The following is a 23056-nucleotide window of genomic DNA, read 5'->3' as shown; positions in this document are numbered from 1 at the left end:
CCACAAGGATCTCTCGACACAACGTCCCCTAAGACACAAGGGGGTAGCAGGTCTACATCTTTCTGCTTGGCTGCTGAAAAATCCATTCTATTAGGCAAGGGTTTTTCATTCAAGGTAGTGTTATCTAGTAGACAGGATACAACTAATAAGAACTATTTGAAGGTCTGGAAGAAATTTTTCATCTCCAGGTATGGCGGTAATCTCGGCGTTCTTACAAGAAGGGTTGGATCTGGGTCTCCAGCCTACCACACTAAGGGTACAGGTTGCAGTTCTTTTTTTATGATACTAGGTTATCAGAGATGAGTTGGGTCCCTAGTTTTTTAAAAGCAGCAGATAGATTAAGACCTAGAGTCTCTAATCTGGTTTCTTCTAGGAACCTCAACTGGGTTCTTTCAGCACTGTCAAGGCCTCCCTTTGAGCCTACAGATTCTATATCAATTAGGTATTTAACTTTGAAAACCATTATGCTAGTAGCCATCACTACAGCTCGTAGAGTTAGTGAGCTCCAGGCTTTGTCAGTCCGAAACCCTTTTTGCAGAGGCACAGGAAATAAGATCGTCTTCAGATCAGATCTCTTTTTTTTTAACCAAAAGGTGGTATTTCATTTTCACAGATCCCAGGATATAGTAGCTTCTTCATTCTATAATAATCAAAAAAATGATACGGATCAATCCTTCCATTGCCTGAATGTCGGAAGGACTGTTTTGCAGCATATCAATGCCACAAAACAGTGGAGGAAAGATAAGAATTTGTTACTTCAGTTCCTGGGGAATAACAAAGGTAAAAAAAGCAGAAAAGAGTTCTATATCTAGGTGCATCTGTTCAGCCATCACGGAGGTTTAGAAGCTGCTTAATATACCAGCCTCAGAGGAACTCGAGGCCCACTCCACCAGGGCAATGTCTGTTTCTTGGGCAGAGCAGGCCGCTGCATCCGCAGATCAAATATTATGCAGGGGTGCAATGTGGAAAAGACCACATACATTTATCAAACATTATAGGTTGGATGTTCGGGCAGGATGAGGACTTAGTCTTTGGATGCAAAGTCCACGGTAGTCCCACCCTAATTTTTTGTTTCGCCGGTATGTCTCAGCTGGTGCTGTCATGGAGACGATAGGGAAAGTTAGATAAGATTTACCAGTAATCCTTTTTTGGGGAAGTCTCCACGAGAGCACCTATATATTCCCTCCTGTATTCACTTTTCGACTTCTGTTTTTCATAGCTAAGTAAAAGTAGTTTATTTTTTCATGTTAGTTTCCTACCTCCTACCGGTTCATTATAATTACTGAAGAAGGAGGGGAGCTTTAAGCCTCTCAGTGTGTTTCCTTTCAAAAGAATAAAGTAGCGAGCAGCGCCAGAGATGGTTACTTGTTATTTAAAAATGCATCAATGGATGCCTCTTTATTGCATTAAGAAAATCCAGTAGCGCACAACGTTTCAACCCGGCAAGGGTCTTTCTCAAGTGCATAAAAACTATACAATACACATACAGAATTTATATAAACCTCCACCAATACACAAGCAACATATAATTATAAAAACACCCACTTGCACCTGAAGATCATAAGGGCACCGTCATGCATGCTGGTCCACAACCTGTTCCTCTTCCTTTCCTTGATAGCCGGCGTCCGATGTCATCAGCGGGCGCCGCGCTGTCCAGACTCGTCATCCAGTGCTCTGACAACGTCGGCAGCTCCGCTTGTATGACTCCGCACGCATGCGCAGTCTCCTGCATACGTTGTCAGAGCACTGGATGACAAGTCTGGACAGCGCGGCGCCCGCTGATGACATCGGACGCCGGCTATCAAGGAAAGGAAGAGGAACAGGTTGTGGACCAGCATGCATGACGGTGCCCTTATGATCTTCAGGTGCAAGTGGGTGTTTTTATAATTATATGTTGCTTGTGTATTGGTGGAGGTTTATATAAATTCTGTATGTGTATTGTATAGTTTTTATGCACTTGAGAAAGACCCTTGCCGGGTTGAAACGTTGTGCGCTACTGGATTTTCTTAATGCAATAAAGAGGCATCCATTGATGCATTTTTAAATAACAAGTAACCATCTCTGGCGCTGCTCGCTACTTTATTCTTTTGAATTGATGATCTTTGAGGACTCAAGGGAGTCGAGTCCTCCTGTGTGAGCTTTTTGCGCATTTTCTTCTTTGCCATCTCCCACCTTGGTGGTTGGATGAAGCGGAGTGCTGCCGCGACTTTGACGATTGGATCTCAGTGTGTTTCCTGTCCGATCAGAGGAATATAATCTGTTGTGGAGACTCCCAAAAAAAGGATTTCCAGTAAACCTAATCTAACTTCCCATAATCTCTGTCTTAAACTGGCCCAATATGAGTTAGTTATGGAAGGTCTGACAGTTATGAAATACTTACTGGTAACCGTATAATCTTTAGACCAGATGGCTTTTGTTACTGAATTTTCTTCGGATAATGCTTTTCATGATTTTTCAGTACAATTAATTTATTCTTGTATCCTCTTATATCAGAGGTACTCAGCTAGAGAGTTGGGGTCCACTAGCTGTTCGGACCCTGGGTATCAGATCAACTTTGTTTTCAAGCTGCACATTGAAGCATCATGCAGCTAATTAACTCATCCTGACATTCAAAGATGAAATGTGGTGGGGCAGAGCAAGGGAACAAGGTACCATCTATCTTCTGCAGCTGCACCTAGGCTCATGCTGTGTTCTTTGATACATAGCACACTTAGGTGCTATGCTTCCAACACAGAGGAGAAGTAGGATTTCATCCATTGCCACCAAGCAAATAAATATTTGCTGAGGGAGTGAATGAGGGAAGCGGGTGCAGACACCACAAAACACCCTCCAAGATGTGAATGGTGTATTTTAGATGACTGCCCATCTCTATTAATGTGAAAATTTTACAGGTACATTTTAGCTTCGCTTAAAAAAACAAAATTACCAGCCACTCCATGTACCTCACACAATAGTACATGGGATTATTAAACCTCTCTGTACTTGAACCAAAGACAGAGGAAGAAGTCTCCAGACTGCTTTCCTCTGCTTGCCCCACCACCTGCGCTAGTGACCCTCTTCCCTCACACTTCCTCCACTCCCTCTCCCCGGTGGTCATCTCTCACCTCACCACTATATTCAATCTTTCTCTGACCTCTGGCATTTTCCCCTCCTCATTCAAACATGCTATCATATCCCCACTGCTAAAGAAACCGACTCTTGACTTGACTGATGCTGCCAACTACCGACCGAATGCCTGGTTTACTCCCGCCTTATAAACTATCTCTCAGAAAAAGCTATCTCCTCCTCAGTATGCTGCACTTCATTGGACTAAAGGCACTGCCCTCTCCTGGTTCTCCTCCTACCTATTTGACCGCTCCTTCAGCATCTGCTTTGCTGCCTCTACCAACCCTCTTTCCCTTGCTGTTGGGGTCCCCCAGGGCTTGGTTTCAGCCCCCTCCTTTTCTCCATCTACACAGCCCCGATTAGACAGACCATTAGGATATCTGGCTTTCAGTACCATCTCTATGCTGACAATACTCAGTTATACTCGTCTTCCTGTGACATCACAGCAACATTCCTCCAGAACGCCACCAACTGTCGGTCTACTGTCTCTAACCTAAAACTGAACCTGTCAAAAACTGACCTCCTGTTTCTGCCCAACTAACTGACCTCATCATGACATCTCCATCTCAGTGTGTAGCTCCACCATTACTTCCAGACAGCACGCCCGCTGCCTTGGAGTTATATTCGACTCTGATCTCTCCTTTACCCCCTATATCCAATCTCTTGCCTGAACATGTCAGCTGCACTTCAAGAACATCGCAAGAATATGCCATTTTCTCACCATGGACACGCAAAAAATGCTCACTGTTGCCCTCATCCACTCAGCTCGATTATTGCAACTCGCTGCTGATCGGCCTCCCTTGCACCAGACTTTACTCTCTTCAATCCATACTGAATGCAGCAGCCAGGCTCATCTTCCTGTCCAGCCACTACTCGGATGCCTCTACCATGTGCCAGTCACTGCACTGGCTGCCCGTCAAATACAGAATACAATTTAAGCTCACTACTCTCATCCATAAAGCTCTCCACAGCACCGTGCCACCCTACATTGCTTCCCTCATCTCAATTTTCCACCCAGCCCGCGCCCTCCGCTCTAAAAACGCACCTCTTCCGGGAGGCATACCATATCACGTAAACCAAACCCTTCTGTACTGAGCCTGATAACATGCTCGCTGACATATGAACTGCAATTCCTGCTAGCCATAATCAACCGGTACCTGCAGTCATACCAATTCAGCCACTATACAGCCTGACATTTGTCTGTGTGTATAGCATCCCTCACTCCCCACCTCACCATACCGTGCACATCTCCACCCCTTTTCCTTCTGTATCCCCCCATTATTTGTAGTATGTAAGCTCGTTGGAGCAGAACCCTCACCCCCACTGTTTCCATCAATTGATTACTTCACAGGTCCAAGTCCCCTACAGGGAGATGAAAAATTAAAAACAAAACAAATCCTATAAATAGGGAAAAAAAAACACAAAAATATTAATAGAAAAAACTTTTTTGTACACTTTTGCCTGTTCATCTAATAAATATTAATCCCACCTTTGGTACTGTTGCATCTCTAACAACCCATACAATAAATGAAACACATTTATCCTGCATGATAGACAATATAAAAAATGCTTTCTTATTGATTTCACCATCTAGTAAAAAGCAATAAAAGTGATCAAAAAGCCATATGTACCCAAATTAAGAAATGCAGCTCACCACCCAAAGAACAAGTCATCACAAAGCTATATCCATGGAAAAATACAAAAATGATGAGATTCGAATGCAGCAAAGCAAAAAAAATATAAAATTTCCCCCTAAAAAAGTTATTGTGAAAAAACTAAATTGTATCCTTTTGACAGGCATACACTTTTTTTACCTTTTAACCCCTAAATACAAAATGTCATATATGTAAATAAGTGGGGCATATTTCTATGACTGACTGTGTGGGTATTTAGATGCCATGTTCACTATTGACCATGGCACCTAAAGCCCCTTTTACATGCTACCAATCATATTATCGCACCCTCCAGTCCCTTGAGGGACTGAAGGATGGTGTTAAAACTGTTAAATAAAGTATAATCATGAAAAATCTAGTTTTAAAAAAATGCTCCTTTTACCCCTTTTAAATTGAGAAATAACAAGAAAGAATTTTAAAAATATACATAAAAGCTATCACTGCATTCGTAAACACCCAAAGAATGTAGATCTATTTAGCTCGCATGGAGAAAAAATAGAAATAAATGCAATGCCAGACTTGCTATTTTTCATCCATCCTTCTAAAAAAATGCTATCTAAAAGTCATATATCCCAAAATGATACCAATAAAAGCTACAGCTCTTCTTGCCAAATTCAAGATCTTACTAAGCTACATTAGTAGAAAAATAAAAATGTAATAGGTCTTGTAATGCAGAGATGCAAAGTCATTTTTTGTGCAAAAGAAGTAAAAGAAAAAAAAAAGCAGATTGGGTGTATACTCTACCGAGCTTGATGCTCATTCTAGCATTAGCGTACTTGATGGTGCTCGTTACTCAAACAAGCATCAAGCCGTGTTCGACCCGCCCCAGTTTTTGGCTCCTCCTCGCTGTGACGTGCCTGTTTTGGCCCCTCCCCACCACAACGCAGCGCTCGTCATTGGCAAATTTAATGAGAGAGAGAGAGCGAGCGCATTTGGGTGCTCGCTCATCTCTACTCAGTATGCTACGTTATTTCATCTGGGATATTCTGCCGAGCCTGCGCTGGAGACTCAGAATGGGATATCTGATGCAGATGTGAATGCCTTTTGAGTAGTTTGTTGTAGACGTTTTAGACATTTACAGCCGTCAACCACACTCACCATTTGAGGCATTGACACACAGAGCTTTATTGATGATTTGCTTAGGAACCAGGAGTGCTTCATTAAGAGAGAAACCTAAAAAAAATAACGCAGCAATAAATCACTCCTAAATCATGAATTATACGTTTGGAGAAGACATTAAATATGCTGCTTCAGCTAAAATTAACAAGCAAGTAGATTTTGCAAGTATTGTATCTTTATTAGAAAAAGAGCTAAGCAGCTATGGATAGCCCACTGAATACATGAATGTTCTAATGCTGCCAATGGGGCAGTATTTCCTACTAGGCACTGAAGGGCCAGTGCCAAGGGCATCCAGCCCCTAGAGCTTTCAGACTTTCTTATTTTTTTAATTTGTCATTAATCTCACCTCCCTGGGCTCCTTTCTCCTGCAGGGTGGATGAAGGTTGGAAAGGGGTTATGGTGCATGGTTTATAAGAGCTAATCATCCATCAATGGGCCCAGCAATGCAGGGAATATTCGGCCACTGGATGGCACCTGGCAATTGTAACTGTAATGGGAAGGGGGCTCCATGTCTTACACTGGCTCCACATTGCTTATACTGTAATATGCTGCATATTTTCCATATAAGAAATCCACATTGGAAAATACCCAAGCATACACTGGGCCTAGAAGTACCCTAAAAGCGTGTCTGTGTGTATATAAGATGCGCTGTTGTGTGTGCTAATACATGTATGTAAAAGCACACGCATTACAGGAGAATACAATAAAATAGGTAATATACATAATATAATATAGGTAATGAAAGCTCCAGACAAAGGAAAGCAAAAACAATGTCCGCAAGGCTACTGCAAAATGTGTCCAATCTCATAATTCTGCTGTAGTTCTGGCTGATATTGCAGTCTATAGTTGTGCCAAGCAGCCTGCACTCCAATTAGACTGAGCACTGCTGAGATCACATGGTCCTGCGATGCTGGAACATCCAGCCTAATAGATGTGGCCCTGGTATCCCCATGGTAACAATATTTGTCCGATGCATAGGATCATCGACAATAAAATGCAGAATAAACAGATATATAAATAAAAGCAAAAGGCAGAAAAAAAACACCCTTTTTTTTTTTTGCAGTAGTCTGGCGAACACTGTTTTTGCTTTCCTTTGTCTGAAGCTTCCATTACCTGTATTATGTATATTATCTATTTTCCTGTACAATTCCCCAGTAATGTGTGTATTATGGGTTCGGATGCCCATTATTCTGACCTTCACGTACACTTTAAGTGTTGTAATTAAAAGTCCTTACATCATCCATACCATGCTGTGTGCTCCTCAGTCACGTCCTCTATAATCTACAGCAGCTTCACACCGTCCCTCTACCGTCTCACCTTTCAGTAAAGCAACATCTGCCAGAACAGCTGTTTGTCGCCTATCACACCCACAGTGCATAATAATTTATGCCTTTTACTATCAAGTCATTGCTACATGATGCTCTTGCCGCCTTTTTTGCTCTCCCTAGACATGTCTATATTTGTTACCTTCGTCATTACATACGTCTATATTCACCCTTCAACAATCCATATCTGCAGTCACCCACATATGACGTACAAACGCTTGCTCTGCACGTCTTTGATATATTGATTTGGTATTCCCTACAGTACTGCAGAAATATACATTCCTCTACTGTAATGCTATGCTGTAAATATACAAAAAAATCAAGGACATTGATAGGGTAAACATAGAGGGCACAGAGTTAGCACATTAGCTGCATTTCATTCATTTGATGAAGATTTAATTTGGATACATGCGTTATTTGGCATAGAATGTATAATGTAACACATGGTATAATACATACTATCACTGCAGCAGTTACATCACCAACTAGTGATAGTTCCCTAAGGATATAACACAGAAGGAAAATAAATTGCTGTTGAATCTAAAAAACATTCTAATTATTCTAGTAGAGTTTAGCTTGTGCAAAACTATTGACTGTGATACAATGACATTGAGAATAATCCATTGTGAAGTGACAGTCGTTGTCAGGGAAATGGCAAATTTGCTACACTGGCCTTTGTGAGAATAACAAAGACAAAGGCATGGGAAATGATATTCTACCGTTTAAACCTGGATTCCAATTAGTTTGTAGCGTTCTAATAAGTGCAATTCTAGATTGCATTAATGTATGAAAATCACAAAGCATAGAGTGCATACAACTATACATATGCTTACGTATACTGTACATATATAGCAGGCCAGCATAAGCAATGTATGAGATGCTATATGGGCATATGAAGATGGAAATGATTGATAGGCTACATAGACATATGGACATGCACAGTCCTACAAATACCTTTTGTCTTTAGATTTGATCCCTGCTTCTGCAAGGCAGAATTCTCTACATTTTGAGGATCCTTCATTTTCTCTATCAGAAGGTTGTGCTGAAATCACTTGATGCTCAATGAATGCCTGGAAAACTGCACAGGCAGCAGCTGAACCAACACAGGTGGGGAGAGGGAGAAAGCAGGGGGAGACGTGTGGTGGTACATTCACTCCGCAGGAAATAATACAGCTAGTACTTCCTAATTGCAAACCTATTCAAATGTGCATAAGACTTAAAACCTTTTGGCCCTAGTTCTCCTCAGCTAATCAATCACTGCTAGTGTTATGCTGAAAAGGCTTCATATAGAGCTTCTCTTATATATCTTAATGATTATATTTGCTTTATTATATAAGGTGACATTATGCAGTACTGTGCAAAGGTTTTAGGCAGGTGTGGAAAAAAATTCTACAAAGTAAGAATACTTTCAGGAATAGAAGTGTTAATGGTTTATTTTCGTCAATTAACAAAATGCAAAGTAAATGAACAAAAGAGAAATGTAAATCAAATCCATATTTGGTTTGACCACCCGTTATCTTCAAAGCAGCACACATTCTTCTAGGTACACTTGCTCAGTATCTGAATGAACTCTGCAGAGAGGTTACTCCAAACATCTTGGAGAACTCACCACAGATCTTCTGTAGATGTAGACTTTTTTTTTGTATACATTCTTTATTTATAAATTTTGGGGTGGGTACAGAAAGAAAAAAGGGAAATCCACGTATCCGGATCGAAACCCAGGAAGCATGAGGGACAGAAAAACAAGAAACAGCTTCTCTGCGAACATGCAGGGCATTATTAGAATGACAAATTAAAAGTGGATGATTCTGTTTAATTATCCAAAAGGCATACTTTTTATATATAGGAGATACTTAGGTTATACCAGCATGTTCTATATCTCTATATACAGAGAGATGTATATAATCTGGATCAAGTTGGTATTCACTGGGTATATCCTGTATTTAATTGTACAGCTGGTATAAATTATTAATCTCCTGTACATATTGATATGAAGCATCCTGGTATAACCTGGGTGTCTCCTACATACAATAACATCCTTAGGGCTGTCACAGTGCAGAGGGATCAGCCAGGGGCGTAACTATAGGGGATGCAGGGGATGCAGTTGCACCCGGGCCCAGGAGCCTCAGGGGGCCCATAAGGCCTCTCTTCTCCATATTGGGAGCCCAGTACTATGAAAAACGCATTATAGTTGGGGGCCCGTTTACTGATTTTGCATTGGGGCCCCGGAGCTTCAAGTTACACCTCTGGGATCAGCCCTATTCTCATTTGCACAAGGAAAGGCTAGAAGCAATGGGATGAAACTGAAAGGGAGGAGACACAAATAAGATATTAGAAAAATCTTTCTGACAGTGAGGGTGATCAATTAGTGGAACAGGTTACCATGGGAGGTGGTGAGTTCTCCTTCAATGGAAGTTTTCAAACAAAGGCTGGACACATTATTTGTCAGGGATGATTTAGTGAATCCTGCATTGAGCAGGGAGTTGGACTAGATGACCCTGGAGGTCCCTTCCAACTCTACAATTCTTTGATTCTACAGCTGGTATTAATTATACATCTCCTGTATATAGTGATATGAACCATGCTGGTATAAGTTATGCTGAATAACTTGTACTATCTGAACATATATAATTATATACAGGTTATACCAGCATGCTCCATATCACTATATACAGAAGATTTATAACTTATACTAGCTATTCATATATCATTAAATACTCATAGACTCAGTGCCAGTTTAACTATTAGGCAAATAGGGCACGTGCCTTAGGGCCAACTAAAAATCCAGGCTACAAAAATATAACTTAAAAAAAATCTGATAATTTTCAGGTGGTGACAAGACTTGGAATCTCCAAATCTTACTCTGTTGGTGCCACTCTCTCTATGTCTAGACATTGTTCAGGTGCCTTCTAGGTCATCATCCATCAACTGAAGAGTGCACTGCGCAAACGTATTGAGGTATATTCCATGGTGCTGCAGAGGTTTGGTGTTTTGATGGCGTTTGACTCTGTCTAATGAAGATATCGAATTTTGGTATTTCAAGACTTGGTGTGTATTCAAAGGACTTTGCTGTCCAATTTCCCAGCAGAATTTCATCAATTTACATGCAGGTATAAAGAGTACCAAGCTTGCTGGGGGGTAAAAGATGACTGGAGAAGGCAATGGAAAACCACCCTGCAAAAACAGTCTGCTAAGAAAATGTCATGACGTGATGTAACCCAGGGAGTCGGTCATGATTCGATGCTTGCACCAGGGGACTTTACCTATAAAGAGCAGAGACCTGATACAATGGCACCAACTGGAAGTGCCCAGGTGATGGGTCAAATGCTGCAGACTACTGCTGGTTATCATGCATTTCTGAACCCGGAACTAGCACTCCGAATATATTTATCTCTAATGGCTACCAACAGCTCAGGGGAACGCCCTTCTTTGCAACTAAAAAGAATTTAAAGTTGTTATACGATCAACTATGGGTCAACAACATCTTGATATACTGGCACTTCTCTGCATTGAAAGGGATTTGCTTCATAAAATTGATTCAAAAATCTAACTGATTAATTTGCAGTTGCAAAAGTGCGCAAAGTTGTAATCTAGCTACTTTAATGCTATAGTAGTTACAGTGCTGTACAAAGAAAATCGGTTGCAAATTTGTAATTAATTTTCTGTTAAATTTAACTTTCTTCTCCGTATCAGTGAGCCCAGAATCTCTGTATTTTCTGTCCATCTATCAAAATGTGCCTTAGGGCTCTTTCCTGTGAGCGTAGGCATTTTTACGCGCTTCCACCAGCACTGTAAAAACACGTGAACAGGTCCTCCTGAGGCGGCAGCGTGCGGGGTCCCGCAGTCGGGGCACATCCCCCCGGCTTGTTGTCCGGCTGCCAGGGGCGTGGGTGCCCAGTCAGCATGGGTGGCATGGTGCTGGTGATGTGTGGCACCGTGCACGTGCCTGTGAGTGCAGCTGCCATGCATGAGCTTCCTTTTGTTACGTTCTGTTGGGAGTTTGCTGTCTCCCTCTCTCCGTCCCTAGGCAGAGGCTTTTGTTTAAAGGTCGGTCAGAGACTTGCAATCACTGCCAGTTATTGGTTTCCCTCAGTGTGCTAGCTAGTCTGCCTTTGTTGGTCTCCTGTCTCTGCCAGCTTGTCTGCTATACTTTGCTATTGTCTGCCAGGTTTTTCCATCTGCCTCAGTTCTGCTTAGTATTGTTCATGTTGGTTATTTACATCTGCCTTTTCTGTCGGTATTCTAGCCTTTCTATGCAGGTACGCCAGCGTCCATTTTCGGTCCCTAGTGAGAATAGGGACCGCCGCCCTGTTGCCCGCCTGGGGTTAGCCAGGAGAGGAGGCAAGCAGGCAGGGACAGGGGTTGTGGGTAGATCTAGGGCACCCGGGCTGGCATATCAAGGGTAGTATACCTTAAAGGGCACACAAATCCAACGTTTGTGTGCCCATTCAGATGGCACGGGTCCGGCGTATGCACACCTTGCCTCCCCTTCCCTTCGCCAGCTCACCTCCTCTCTCCTTCCCTCCGGCTGTTTGCAATTGGGCGGGATGGGGGTGGAGCTAAGCAACCACTCCTGCCTGCCCCTTGCCTGCAGCCAGCAATGGGAGGGGGCAGAGCAGGGTGGAACTTATCTCTGCCCCGTCCCACACCCTCCCATTGCAAACAGCAAGGGGAAGGAGAGAGGAGGAGAGAAGTTGGAGGGAGTTTATCAGTCACGCTGCTAAACTCCCTCCCACCTCCCTTCTCCGGCCACTGTCATTGGCTCCCATGGGAGTCTATGCAGTGGCCGACGTATTCCGGGCACAAAGATAGTTCCAGGACTATCTTTGCTGCCTGACTTAAAAATGTCCGGCGCTATATTGGCCGGGCGCTTTTACAACATGGAAATACGCCTGTGTGATCTGATGCATTGGAATCCAATTCATCACATCATAGCATACACCGGCCGTGAAGGCGGCGGCCAATATACACTCATGTGAATAAGCCCTTAGGGCCAACTGAGTCTTAATCCGGCTCTGCACAGACCTTGTTACACCGCATGGTCTGCACCTCTCATCTTCTCATCTACAATCATGTGGCGGATGGTGCACTGATAGACGACTACAGTTGTGACAAATCACAACTGCAGTCTCTCAGTGAAAGGAAAGGCCGCACACTAGAGGAGTCAACAGTGTTTAATTGGCTGTAGGCTGCCCCAGGTAACCCCCCCCCCCCCCCGCACCCCACTTCATTTAGTGAAGCAACTACTTTTCTTGATTAAAAAGCTGAATTGGGAAATGCCTGGGACCGGATGGGTTTACTCATAAATTTCAAAAATTCTCCAAACCCTTGTAGGCCACATTCTCGCGGCTTTTAACTTTATAGCTCAGGTTGCACACTTTCCCCCACAGGAATTTGACTGTCCACATTTTGTGTCATTCCCAGACCTGGAAAGGATCCTTCGGTCTGTGGGAATTATAGACCAATCTCTCTCCTTAACCTTGACGTTAAACTTTAAGATTATTGCTAACTGGCTGCAACCATACATAACTTACCTGGTTTAAATGGACCAAGTGGTATTCGTACCTAAGTGTGAAGCCAGGGACAACACTCTCCCTAATCTCTTTTGCCAAGAGTAGGGGGCTCTCATTGTGCTTATCTGTGGATGCTAAAAATGCCTTTGACAGGGTGCAGTGGAACTTTCTGCAATTGGTTATAGAACAGAAAAGGCTTGACAACAATAACATGGATCATGGCTTTATATTCGTCCCTGATGGCACAGGTGAGAGTCAATAGCTGCCTCTCCGTTCCATTTGCAATTAATAATAGTACAAGACAGGGTTGCCCTTTGCTGCCCGCTATTTTGTATATGCTCATTATGGAATGTTTACCAAGGGCCCTACGGGTGAAGGATTCCATGACTAGTGTATAATTTGACCATCTACACAGATGACTTTATAAGCTATATCTCTAATCCCAAGATAAATTTCCCTAGTATATTATCTGAGTTCATTGTCACTTCAACAATTATAAAGTCAACACACAAGTCTGATGTTTTAAACATAACTATACCAGAGTCCAAAAGTCCTTCCCATTTAAAAAGACCCCACCGTGCTTTAACATACTTGGGCACAATAATACCTACAGACCATGGAAATATCTTTAACATGAACCTTTCACCCCTGTCAGAGCAGATTAGAAACAACTTGGCAATGTGGAGTAAATTATCGCTTTCATGGTTTGGTAGGATTCATTCCCTGAAAATAAATATCCTGCCATGGATTTCCTTATTTCAGGCAGCTGCCCTTCTACATTCCCACGTAGTTTTTCCAACAATTCAAATCTATGTTCACCCATTTTGTATGGACAGGACTGAACCCCAAGTTAGGTTATAAACCGTTGATCAAATCCAAATCTTGAGGAGGCATAGTCTTCCGGATCTGCTCCCATACAATCAGGCATCATTATTATCATATGTATACAACTGGTTCCCCAATGACAGGGATAGGCAGTGGGTGGACATGGAGACGGAGGTCCTTGAATATGCACAAACTCATTTAATTTGGCTGTGTCCTAAAATAGGTAATTTAAGTTCTCATCCCTTCCTCTGACCTCTTTGATCCTCATGCTTTGGGATAAGAAAATGAAGGTCCTTGGCCTCTCTTCTATACAAAGCCCTCTTTTTCCTCTTTTTGATCCATATTTTCTAGAACAGGTGGATGTCAACCAATCTCAAGGCTTCCTAGTTCAGAAAGTTTTTTTGTAATGCATTTTATCCAATTGGGTTTGGTGTGTGCCATAATCTCTTTCTTGGGCTTTGTCTAGTGGAGAGTGGTTTCTTTATGCTCAGATTAACTAATTTTATACATACCTTGACCCTAAGATAGGTTTTGCATAGAGATCTCACATCTTTTGAACGACTATGTACATAATCATCCCTCCTTCACATTTACTGTCGCTGCTCAGTTGCGTCTGGAGTCAGGGGGACATGATACCCCAATGCTGTATAATTTTGCCTAGGAAAACTAACTGCAAAAAAATTTTCTCCAGAGGATTTGTATGAGGCTAGAGATGAGCGAGCACCAAAATGCTCGGGTGCTCGTTACTCGAGACGAACTTTTCGCAATGCTCGAGGGTTCGTTTCGAGTAACGAACCCCATTGAAGTCAATGGGCGACTCGAGCATTTTTGTATCTCGCCGATGCTCGCTAAGGTTTTCATTTGTGAAAATCTGGGCAATTCAAGTAAGTGATGGGAACGACACAGCAACGGATAGGGCAGGCGAGGGGCTACATGTTGGGCTGCATCTCAAGTTCACAGGTCCCGCTATTAAGCCACAATAGCGGCAAGAGTGGGCCCCCCCCCAACAACTTTAACATCTGAAAAGCCCTCATTAGCAATGCATACCTTAGCTAAGCACCTCACTACCTCCAACAAAGCACAATCACTGCCTGCATGACACTCCGCTGCCACTTCTCCTGGGTTACATGCTGCCAAATCCCCCCCCCCCGCACGACCCAGTGTCCACAGCGCACACCAAACTGTCCCTGCCCAGCCTTCAGCTGCCCTCATGCCACGCCACCCTCATGTCTATTTATAAGTGCGTCTGCCACAGGAAAAGCAGGCACACACTGCAGAGGGTTGCTACGGCTAGGCAGCAACCTTCTTTAAAAGGGGCGGGGCAATAGCCCACAATGCTGTACAGAAGCAATGAGAAATCCAATCCTGTGCCACCTCCATCTGGAGCTGCACACGTGGGCATAGCAATGGGGAACCTATATGCCACAAACTATTCATTCTGTCAAGGTGTCTGCATGCCCCAGTCAGACCGCGGTTTTTTATATATAGTCACAGGCAGGTACAACTCCGCAATGGGAATTCCCTGTGCACCCACAGCATGGGTGGCTCCCTGGAACCCACCGGCGGTACATAAAAATATCCCATTGCATTGCCCAACACAGCTGAGGTAGTAATGTCATGTTTAATGCAGGTGGGCTTCGGCCCACACTGCATACCCCAGTCAGACTGGGGTTCTTTAGAAGTGGACTCATGTAGTTACAACTCCCTGTGGACCCACAGCATGGGTGGGTGCCAGGAAGCCACCAGCGCTACATAAATATATCCCATTGCATTGCCCAACACAGCTGAGGTAGTAATGTCATGTTTAATGCAGGTGGGCTTCGACCCACACTGCATGCCCCAGTCAGACTGGGGTTCTTTAGAAGTGGACACATGTAGTTACAACTCCCTGTGCACCCACAGCATGGGTGGCTCCCTAGAACCCACCGGCGGTACATAAAAATATCCCATTGCATTGCCCAACACAGCTGAGGTAGTAATGTCATGTTTAATGCAGGTGGGCTTCGGCCCACACTGCATGCCCCAGTCAGACTGGGGTTCTTTAGAAGTGGACACATGTAGTTACAACTCCCTGTGGACCCACAGCATGGGTGGGTGCCAGGAAGCCACCGGCGCTACATAAATATATCCCATTGCATTGCCCAACACAGCTGAGGTAGTAATGTCATGTTTAATGCAGGTGGGCTTCGGCCCACACTGCATGCCCCAGTCAGACTGGGGTTCTTTAGAAGTGGACACATGTAGTTACAACTCCCTGTGGACCCACAGCATGGGTGGGTGCCAGGAAGCCACCGGCGCTACATAAATATATCCCATTGCATTGCCCAACACAGCTGAGGTAGTAATGTCATGTTTAATGCAGGTGGGCTTCGGCCCACACTGCATGCCCCAGTCAGACTGGGGTTCTTTAGAAGTGGACACATGTAGTTACAACTCCCTGTGCACCCACAGCATGGGTGGCTCCCTGGAACCCACCGGCGGTACATAAAAATATCCCATTGCATTGCCCAACACAGCGGATGTAACGTCAACTGTAATGCAGGTGGGCTAAAAATTCCTTTGATTACACTGTAGGCGAGGGCCCACAAAAATTGCTGTATCAACAGTACAGCAGCTCCAGCACGATAGCACTTTCCCTCAGCTAAGTCACAACCCATCTGAGGCGAGCCGCGGGAGGGGCCGATTTTTATACTCGGGTGACACCTGATCTCCCCAGCCACTCACTGCAGGGGGGTGGTATAGGGCTTAAACGTCGCAGGGGGAAGTTGTAATGCCTTCCCTGTCTTTCAATTGGCCAGAAAAGCGCGCTAACGTCTCAGAGAGGAAAGTGAAAGTAACTCGAACATCGCGTGGTGCTCGTTACGAGTAACGAGCATCTCGAACACGCTAATACTCGAACGAGTATCAAGCTCGGACGAGTACGTTCGCTCATCTCTATATGAGGCCTATATATTAAACCACATATCCTCCATCTCTTACAGAATAGAAGAAAAAAATATAAGATGATATTTAGATGGTATCAAACTCCATCACTATTGCATACATTTTACCCTCAATGTTCTGATATCTGTTGGAGATGTGGGAAAGAAGTGGGCACTCTCCTATATATATAGTGGGGATGTGAAACATCATTACCCCTTTGTCTGCCATACTCTCGATATTGATACCTTGTTTGCACACTGTTTGTATGAGATTTTCCATCTCTCTTTGCTATTGCTTTGCTTGTTCCAGCTCATTTGATTGTTTAGCATTGGACGCTAGTTCAGCAAGGATTTGAGTGAGAGAAGTTTGCAGGCCTTGTTCTAGGGGTTTTAGTATGTCAGGCATTATGCACGCTGCCACTTCTGATGCAATTTGGCGTAGATCTAGAGAAAGGTTTGGGGTCTGCTCCTCTGTTGCGTGGTGCTTAGTTTGTTTGCATGTGCCCGTTGTTTGTTTTTCCTGGGCCGGTGCGGTGTCAGGCACCTTTTAAAGTCAATGACATTTTAGATAAGTCTCTGAATGCTTGTCTCTCTCATTTTGGTTGTTCGCTTTTGGTCACTTCTTAGTTCGTATTGTTCTATACGAGTTTTTGTTGGACTTGGTCCTTTTATATAGTTGGAGACAGTGCTATAGGCCCCTGTGTCGGGTTTCATCTTCTTTTTGGCTTCCTTATCTGATCTTTCTCAGGTGTCAGCTGTTTTGCTTGTGTATCAATATTTAGTTTCAGAAGTTAACTCTGTGGGTTAGCGGTCTTGTCTGTGTGGTTGGTGTTGCCGTGACCTACTTCCCTCAGACATGTTCCTCAACTGCAGTCAGAGCTACTACTGAGACCACTGTCTCCTAATGCTTCAGGGGTTAGTGATGTTTGAGTTCTGCTTTTCCTGCTGTAGTTTGAGCCCTATCTTGGTGAGCCGTGCAATTTGTGTTGACTGTGTCGCTTATCTGAAGCTGGGGATGCAGCTAGGGTTCATTTAGCTACTTTTCATCATGTTAGTGCCGGATCCGGAGGTCTCAGATTGTTTTGAGGTTTTGTTTTTCTTTAAATCTCGTTAAGGGCCATTTACATGAGCAGATAATCGCTCAAAGATCGCCCAAATGACAGTTTGAGTGACAGCTTTGAACGATCATTTTGCATAAAAATTAATTGGTATTTAGCTACTCAGCTACTTAAATACCAATTAGGTATGCAAATTAAGCCTTTACTAAATGCAGCTAATAGCCCAAGACTATTATCTGCACTCAGATCCTTTGTTTTCCATGGGGAAACAATGCTATCAGCACTCCCTGTGGAGAACTACTAATAAAAATGAGTGACGATTTTTATGTTGGACTGATTTTACTGATCAGCCGACAAGCAGACGATGGGTGCACATTTACACGCACAGATTATCGCTAATGTGATCGCCAATTAACGATTTTTTAGCGATAATCATCCAGTGTAAATGGGCCTTTACACATTTCTCAGTTATTTTGGGGGAGGCACATAAAGGAAGACAATGGGCTTGACAAGCTATCTTGGTCCCTTTAATGCACGTCCATTAGTTCCAGTTTAAATTATGGTCAAGATCTTGCGTGCATTTCTCTTCTTAATAGTGGAAGCTTTTGCTGAAATAGTGGTTGTCAGAGTGCTGTTTACATTTACTTTTTCCCTTTATGTGGATCAGGGGCTCTCAGGGCTGATTACTGTTGTGTTAGTGGGCTAAAAGCTCCTTTGTCTGACTGCCAGAGCTCAACTCTGGTTGAATTTTGAACGATAATCATTGCGTGTAAAAGGGCCCTAAGTTAGACATAGATAAGGTGCAGCATTGTTTCTTTTTAATGGAACAGTAGGACTTTAAATCACAAAAAAGAGCAAGTCTGTCAAGGCAGACCCATAAATTGTTGTTGAGCAGAGGATACATCTTAAAGTAAACTAGCTGATATATCCGACTTCGCCCGAGTTAATTTGCTACTGGTGTTTATCTGGTGTTCACACGAAAAATCTTATGAAGTCGTGGTTACTTTAGAGATACCGGAAAAACATATGTTCACCATTTTGCATAGTTCTCTGCATTACCCAGGAAACACCACGGGGAGGTAACCATGCGACGTTTCCTTTATATAAAATGACATCAGGAAGTGAGAGAATTAGATTTCGTACGTAAAATGTGGACACTAATTCTTTTGCGCTTAGAATTGAACACTCGAGGTGGGAGCTATTAACTTTTCCTATTTATGACATAATCAATGCCCGTTCCAAATTTCATGCTTCTATGACACCAAGAAGTGAGAGAATTAGATTCCGTACGTAAAATTTGGATGCTAGTTCTTTTGTGCTGGAATTGAATAATCGAGTTGGGACCCATTAATTTTTCCTATTTATGACATATTCAATGCTTATGGCAAATTTCACGTTTCTATGACGTTGGGAAGCGAGAGATTTAGATTATGTACGTAAAATTTCTACGCTAATTCTTTTGCGCTAGAATTAAATAATCAAGTTGAGACCTATTAACTTTTCCTATTTATGACATAATCAATGCTCGTGCCAAATTTCACGTTTCTATGACACCGGAAAGTGAGAAAATTACATTCCGTTTGTGAAATTTGGACGCTAATTCTTTTGCGCATAGAATTGAATAATCGAGTTGGGACCCATTAGCTTTTCCTATTTATAACATAATCAATGCTCGTTCCAAATTTCATGTTTTTATGACACCAAGAAGTGAGAGAATTAGATTCCGTACGTAAAATTTGGACGCTAGTTCTTTTGCGCTGGAATTCAATAATCGAGTTGGGACCCATTAACTTTTCCTATTTATGACATATTCAATGCTTATGGCAAATTTCACGTTTCTATGACGTTGGGAAGCGAGAGATTTAGATTATGTACGTAAAATTGCTACGCTAAATTCTTTTGCGCTAGAATTAAATAATCAAGTTGAGACCTATTAACTTTTCCTATTTATGACATAATCAATGCTCGTGCCAAATTTCACGTTTCTATGACACCGTAAATTGAGAAAATTACATTCCGTTTGTGAAATTTGGACGCTAATTCTTTTGCGCATAGAATGGAATAATTGAGTTGGGACCCATTAGCTTTTCCTATTTATGACATAATCAATGCTCGTGCCAAATTGCACGTTTCTATAACACCGGAAAGTGAGAAAATTACATTTCGCACATAAACTTTGGACGCTAGTTCTTTTGCGCATAGAATTGAATAATCGAGTTGGGACCCATTAGCTTTTCCTCTTTATGACATATTCAATGCTTGTGCCAAATTTCACGTTTCTATGACACCGGGAAGTGAGAAAATTACATTTCGTACGTAAAATTTGGACGCTAGTTCTTTTGCGCTAGAATTTAATATTCAAGTTGGGACCCATTAGTTTTTCCTATTAATGACATAATCAATGCTCGTGCCAAATTTCACGTTTTTATGACACCGGAAAGTGAGAAAAATACATTCCGTATGTAAAATTTGGACGCTAATTCTTTTGCGCATAGAATTGAATATTCGAGTTGGGACCCATAAGCTTTTCCTATTTATGACATATTCATTGCTTATGGCAAATTTCATGTTTCTATGACACCGGAAAGTGAGAAAATTATATTCCGTACGTAAAATTTGGACGCTAGTTCTTTTGCGCTGGAATTGAATAATCGAGTTGGGACCCATTAACTTTTTCTATTTATGACATATTCATTGCTTATGGCAAATTTCACGTTTCTATGACACTGGAAAGTGAAAAAATTACATTCTGTACGAAAAATTTGGACGCTAATTCTTTTGCGCATAGAATTGAATAATCGAGTTGGGACCCATTAGCTTTTCCTATTTATGACATAATCAATGCTCGTGCTAAATTTCACGTTTCTATGACACCGGAAAGTGAGAAAAATACATTCCGTATGTAAAATTTGGACGCTAATTCTTTTGCGCATAGAATTGAATATTCGAGTAGGGACCCATAAGCTTTTCCTATTTATGACATATTCATTGCTTATGGCAAATTTCATCTTTCTATGACACCGGAAAGTGAGAAAATTATATTCCGTACGTAAAATTTGGACGCTAATTCTTTTGCGCACAGAATTGAATAATCAAGTTAGGAACCATTTGCTTTTCCTATTTATGACATATTCAATGCTCGTGCAAAATTTCACGTTTCTATGACACTGGAAAGTGAGAAAATTACGTTCCGTATGTAAAATTTGGACGCTAATTCTTTTGCGCATAGAATTGAATAATCGAGTTGGGACCCATTAACTTTTCCTATTTATGACATATTCAATGCCCGTGCCAAATTTTAAGTTTCTATGACATTGGGAAGTGAGAGATTAAGATTATGTACGTAAAATTTCGACGCCAATTCTTTTGTGCTAGAATTGAATAATCGAGTTGGGACCCAATTTCTTTTCCTATTTTGGAGATAATCTATGCTTGCGCCAAAATTCATGCTTCTACGACATCGGGAAGTTGGAGAACTTTTGGCGAGTCAGTCAGTGAGTGAGTTAGTCAGTCAGTGAGTCAGTAAGTCAGTGAGGGCTTTTGTCTTTATATATATATATATAGATTAGCAAAACAGTGGCTTAAAACCTGATTAATAGATTTGCTGGGGAAACTAGTAGCTTGCACCTTGTGATTTCCAGATGTTTCAGTGTTCCCAAGATTGAAACGTAGAAATAGTGAGGGTAGATAGAGAAGGGCTGCTGTCAATGATTCCCCTCTTGCAGGCCCTGCACTGTTGCTGTAAGCAATAACAGGGTCTCTTCCGCCAACCAAGTTGGTGGCTACTGCAGAGGAGAAACTGGGATGTAAGATGGTGGAACCTGGGATGGTTAGAGATGTGCGAAGAACCCCTCGGAGCCTTCATAGCAGCAGAAGCAGGGCTCTGTACCTCCTTTTCTGGGCATATAGACAGGCATGGAGATATATCTCTGATCTGGAGGAAGGGGAGCTGGGGGTAGATTTCTCTCTCAGCGCTCCACCGCACCACAGAACAGAACGCCGACAGGGATTAACTGGATGTCGGGCAGGATGTCGTTACCGGCAGGAGCACACAGCACTCAGGGTGGCAGCAGAGGCATTCCCCGCTGGAAGGCAAGTGCTGAAGATCAGTTGCGGTGCTGCCTGGATGGCTGCCACCAAGAGACAAAGGCTCGAAGGTCTCAGTAGGCCAGGGTAGGCCACAGGAGGTGAGCGGTGGAGTCTGCGATTGGCTGTATTTAGCAGTTCCTCAATGCTCACCGCAGGTGGAGGGGGTTCATCTGGTGCTGTGTCTTGTCTTTCCTAGAGACCTTTTTAAGGTCTCATCCGAGACGAAATCCTGGTGTGGCCTACCAGGCCTGAAAATCCCTGGGCTCGATTACTAGGTGTTGGTGCTCAGAAGGAGCTCAGCTGGTCATCCTGCCCAGCAGTATGTAACAGGGACTAATCCGGAGGCCTATGCAGAGGTATAACAGCTGTCTGCGCCCTCCACTCCACAGCTGGGAGATTGACACTTCTGCCAGCAGCAGCTCCAGCGGGCACCTGGCCTGATGGTCTCTGACCTCGGGCCAGGGGCTCCCCAGGGACATGAGCGTCGGGGACTGGCAAATTCCGACACACGTAGCCACTTACCTCTCCCTGGGAGCCCATCATTTTGGAGTTGGGGGGGATAGAGGAATACATCTCCTCCACTGTATCTCCACAGCTGTGGAGCTTTAGGGGAGAGAGGAGAGAAGCAAGGGGGTAAAGAGTGGTGTAAGAAATGAGAAGGGGAAGAAAAAAAGGGGCAGGCATCTGGAGTGCCCCTGGGTACACAGTACCTGCAGATTAGAGGGGTGAAGCTAAACAGCCCCTCTTCCTACCTGCCTGATCGATTTAGTTCCTGCAGGCTAGGGGGTGAGAAAAATGCAGCCCCACAGGTGAGGAGAGAAGTGAATAGAGCTGCAAATCCACAGGAACAGAGCTTATGCTATACTCTGCTGACACCTAGTGGTCCTTTACTGGAAAGACACCCTGCATCATATCCTAACTAGAGATGAGCGAACGTACTCGTACGAGCTTGATACTCGTTCGAGTATTAGCGTGTTCGAGATGCTCGTTACTCGAGACGAGTACCACACAATGTTCGAGTTACTTTCACTTTCATCTCTGAGACGTTAGCGCGCTTTTCTGGCCAATAGAAAGACAGGGAAGGCATTACAACTTCCCCCTGCGACGTTCAAGCCCTATACCACCCCCCTGCAGTGAGTGGCTGGCGAGATCAGGTGTCACCCGAGTATATAAATCGGCCCCTCCCGCGGCCCGCCACAGATGCATTCTGACAGAGATCAGGGACAGTGCTGCTGGTGCCGGAGCTGCTATAGGGAGAGCGTTAGGAGTCATTTTAGGCTTCAAGAACCCCAACGGTCCTTCTTAGGGCCACATCTAACCGTGTGCAGTAGTGTGGAGGCTGCTTTTTGCAGTGTTGCACTTTTTTTTTTTTTTGTATATCGGCCGTGCAGAGCATTGTGTCCTGCAGTAATTTTACATTGTCCAGGG

General features: G+C 43.3%; 1 protein-coding gene across 1 annotated transcript in view; it reads right to left on the bottom strand.

The window, feature by feature from the left end:
- Nucleotides 1–8265, bottom strand: part of MREG (melanoregulin) — a 45813-nt gene extending 37548 nt beyond the window's left edge. Inside the window, exons 1-2 of the mRNA XM_066577373.1 lie at nt 8177–8265; nt 5877–5951 (exon numbers count right to left, since the gene is read on the bottom strand). Coding sequence (XP_066433470.1) covers nt 5877–5951; nt 8177–8243 — 142 coding nt within the window. The 5' untranslated portion in view covers nt 8244–8265. The remainder of the gene's footprint in view (nt 1–5876; nt 5952–8176) is intronic.
- Between the last annotated feature and the right edge of the window lie 14791 nt (nt 8266–23056).

The sequence above is a fragment of the Eleutherodactylus coqui genome, chromosome 8, assembly GCF_035609145.1.
Source record: "Eleutherodactylus coqui strain aEleCoq1 chromosome 8, aEleCoq1.hap1, whole genome shotgun sequence".
NCBI classification, from domain to species: Eukaryota; Metazoa; Chordata; class Amphibia; order Anura; family Eleutherodactylidae; genus Eleutherodactylus; species Eleutherodactylus coqui.
The sequence above is the reverse complement of the archived record's forward strand: the minus strand, read 5'-3'. Positions and strand labels throughout refer to the sequence as shown.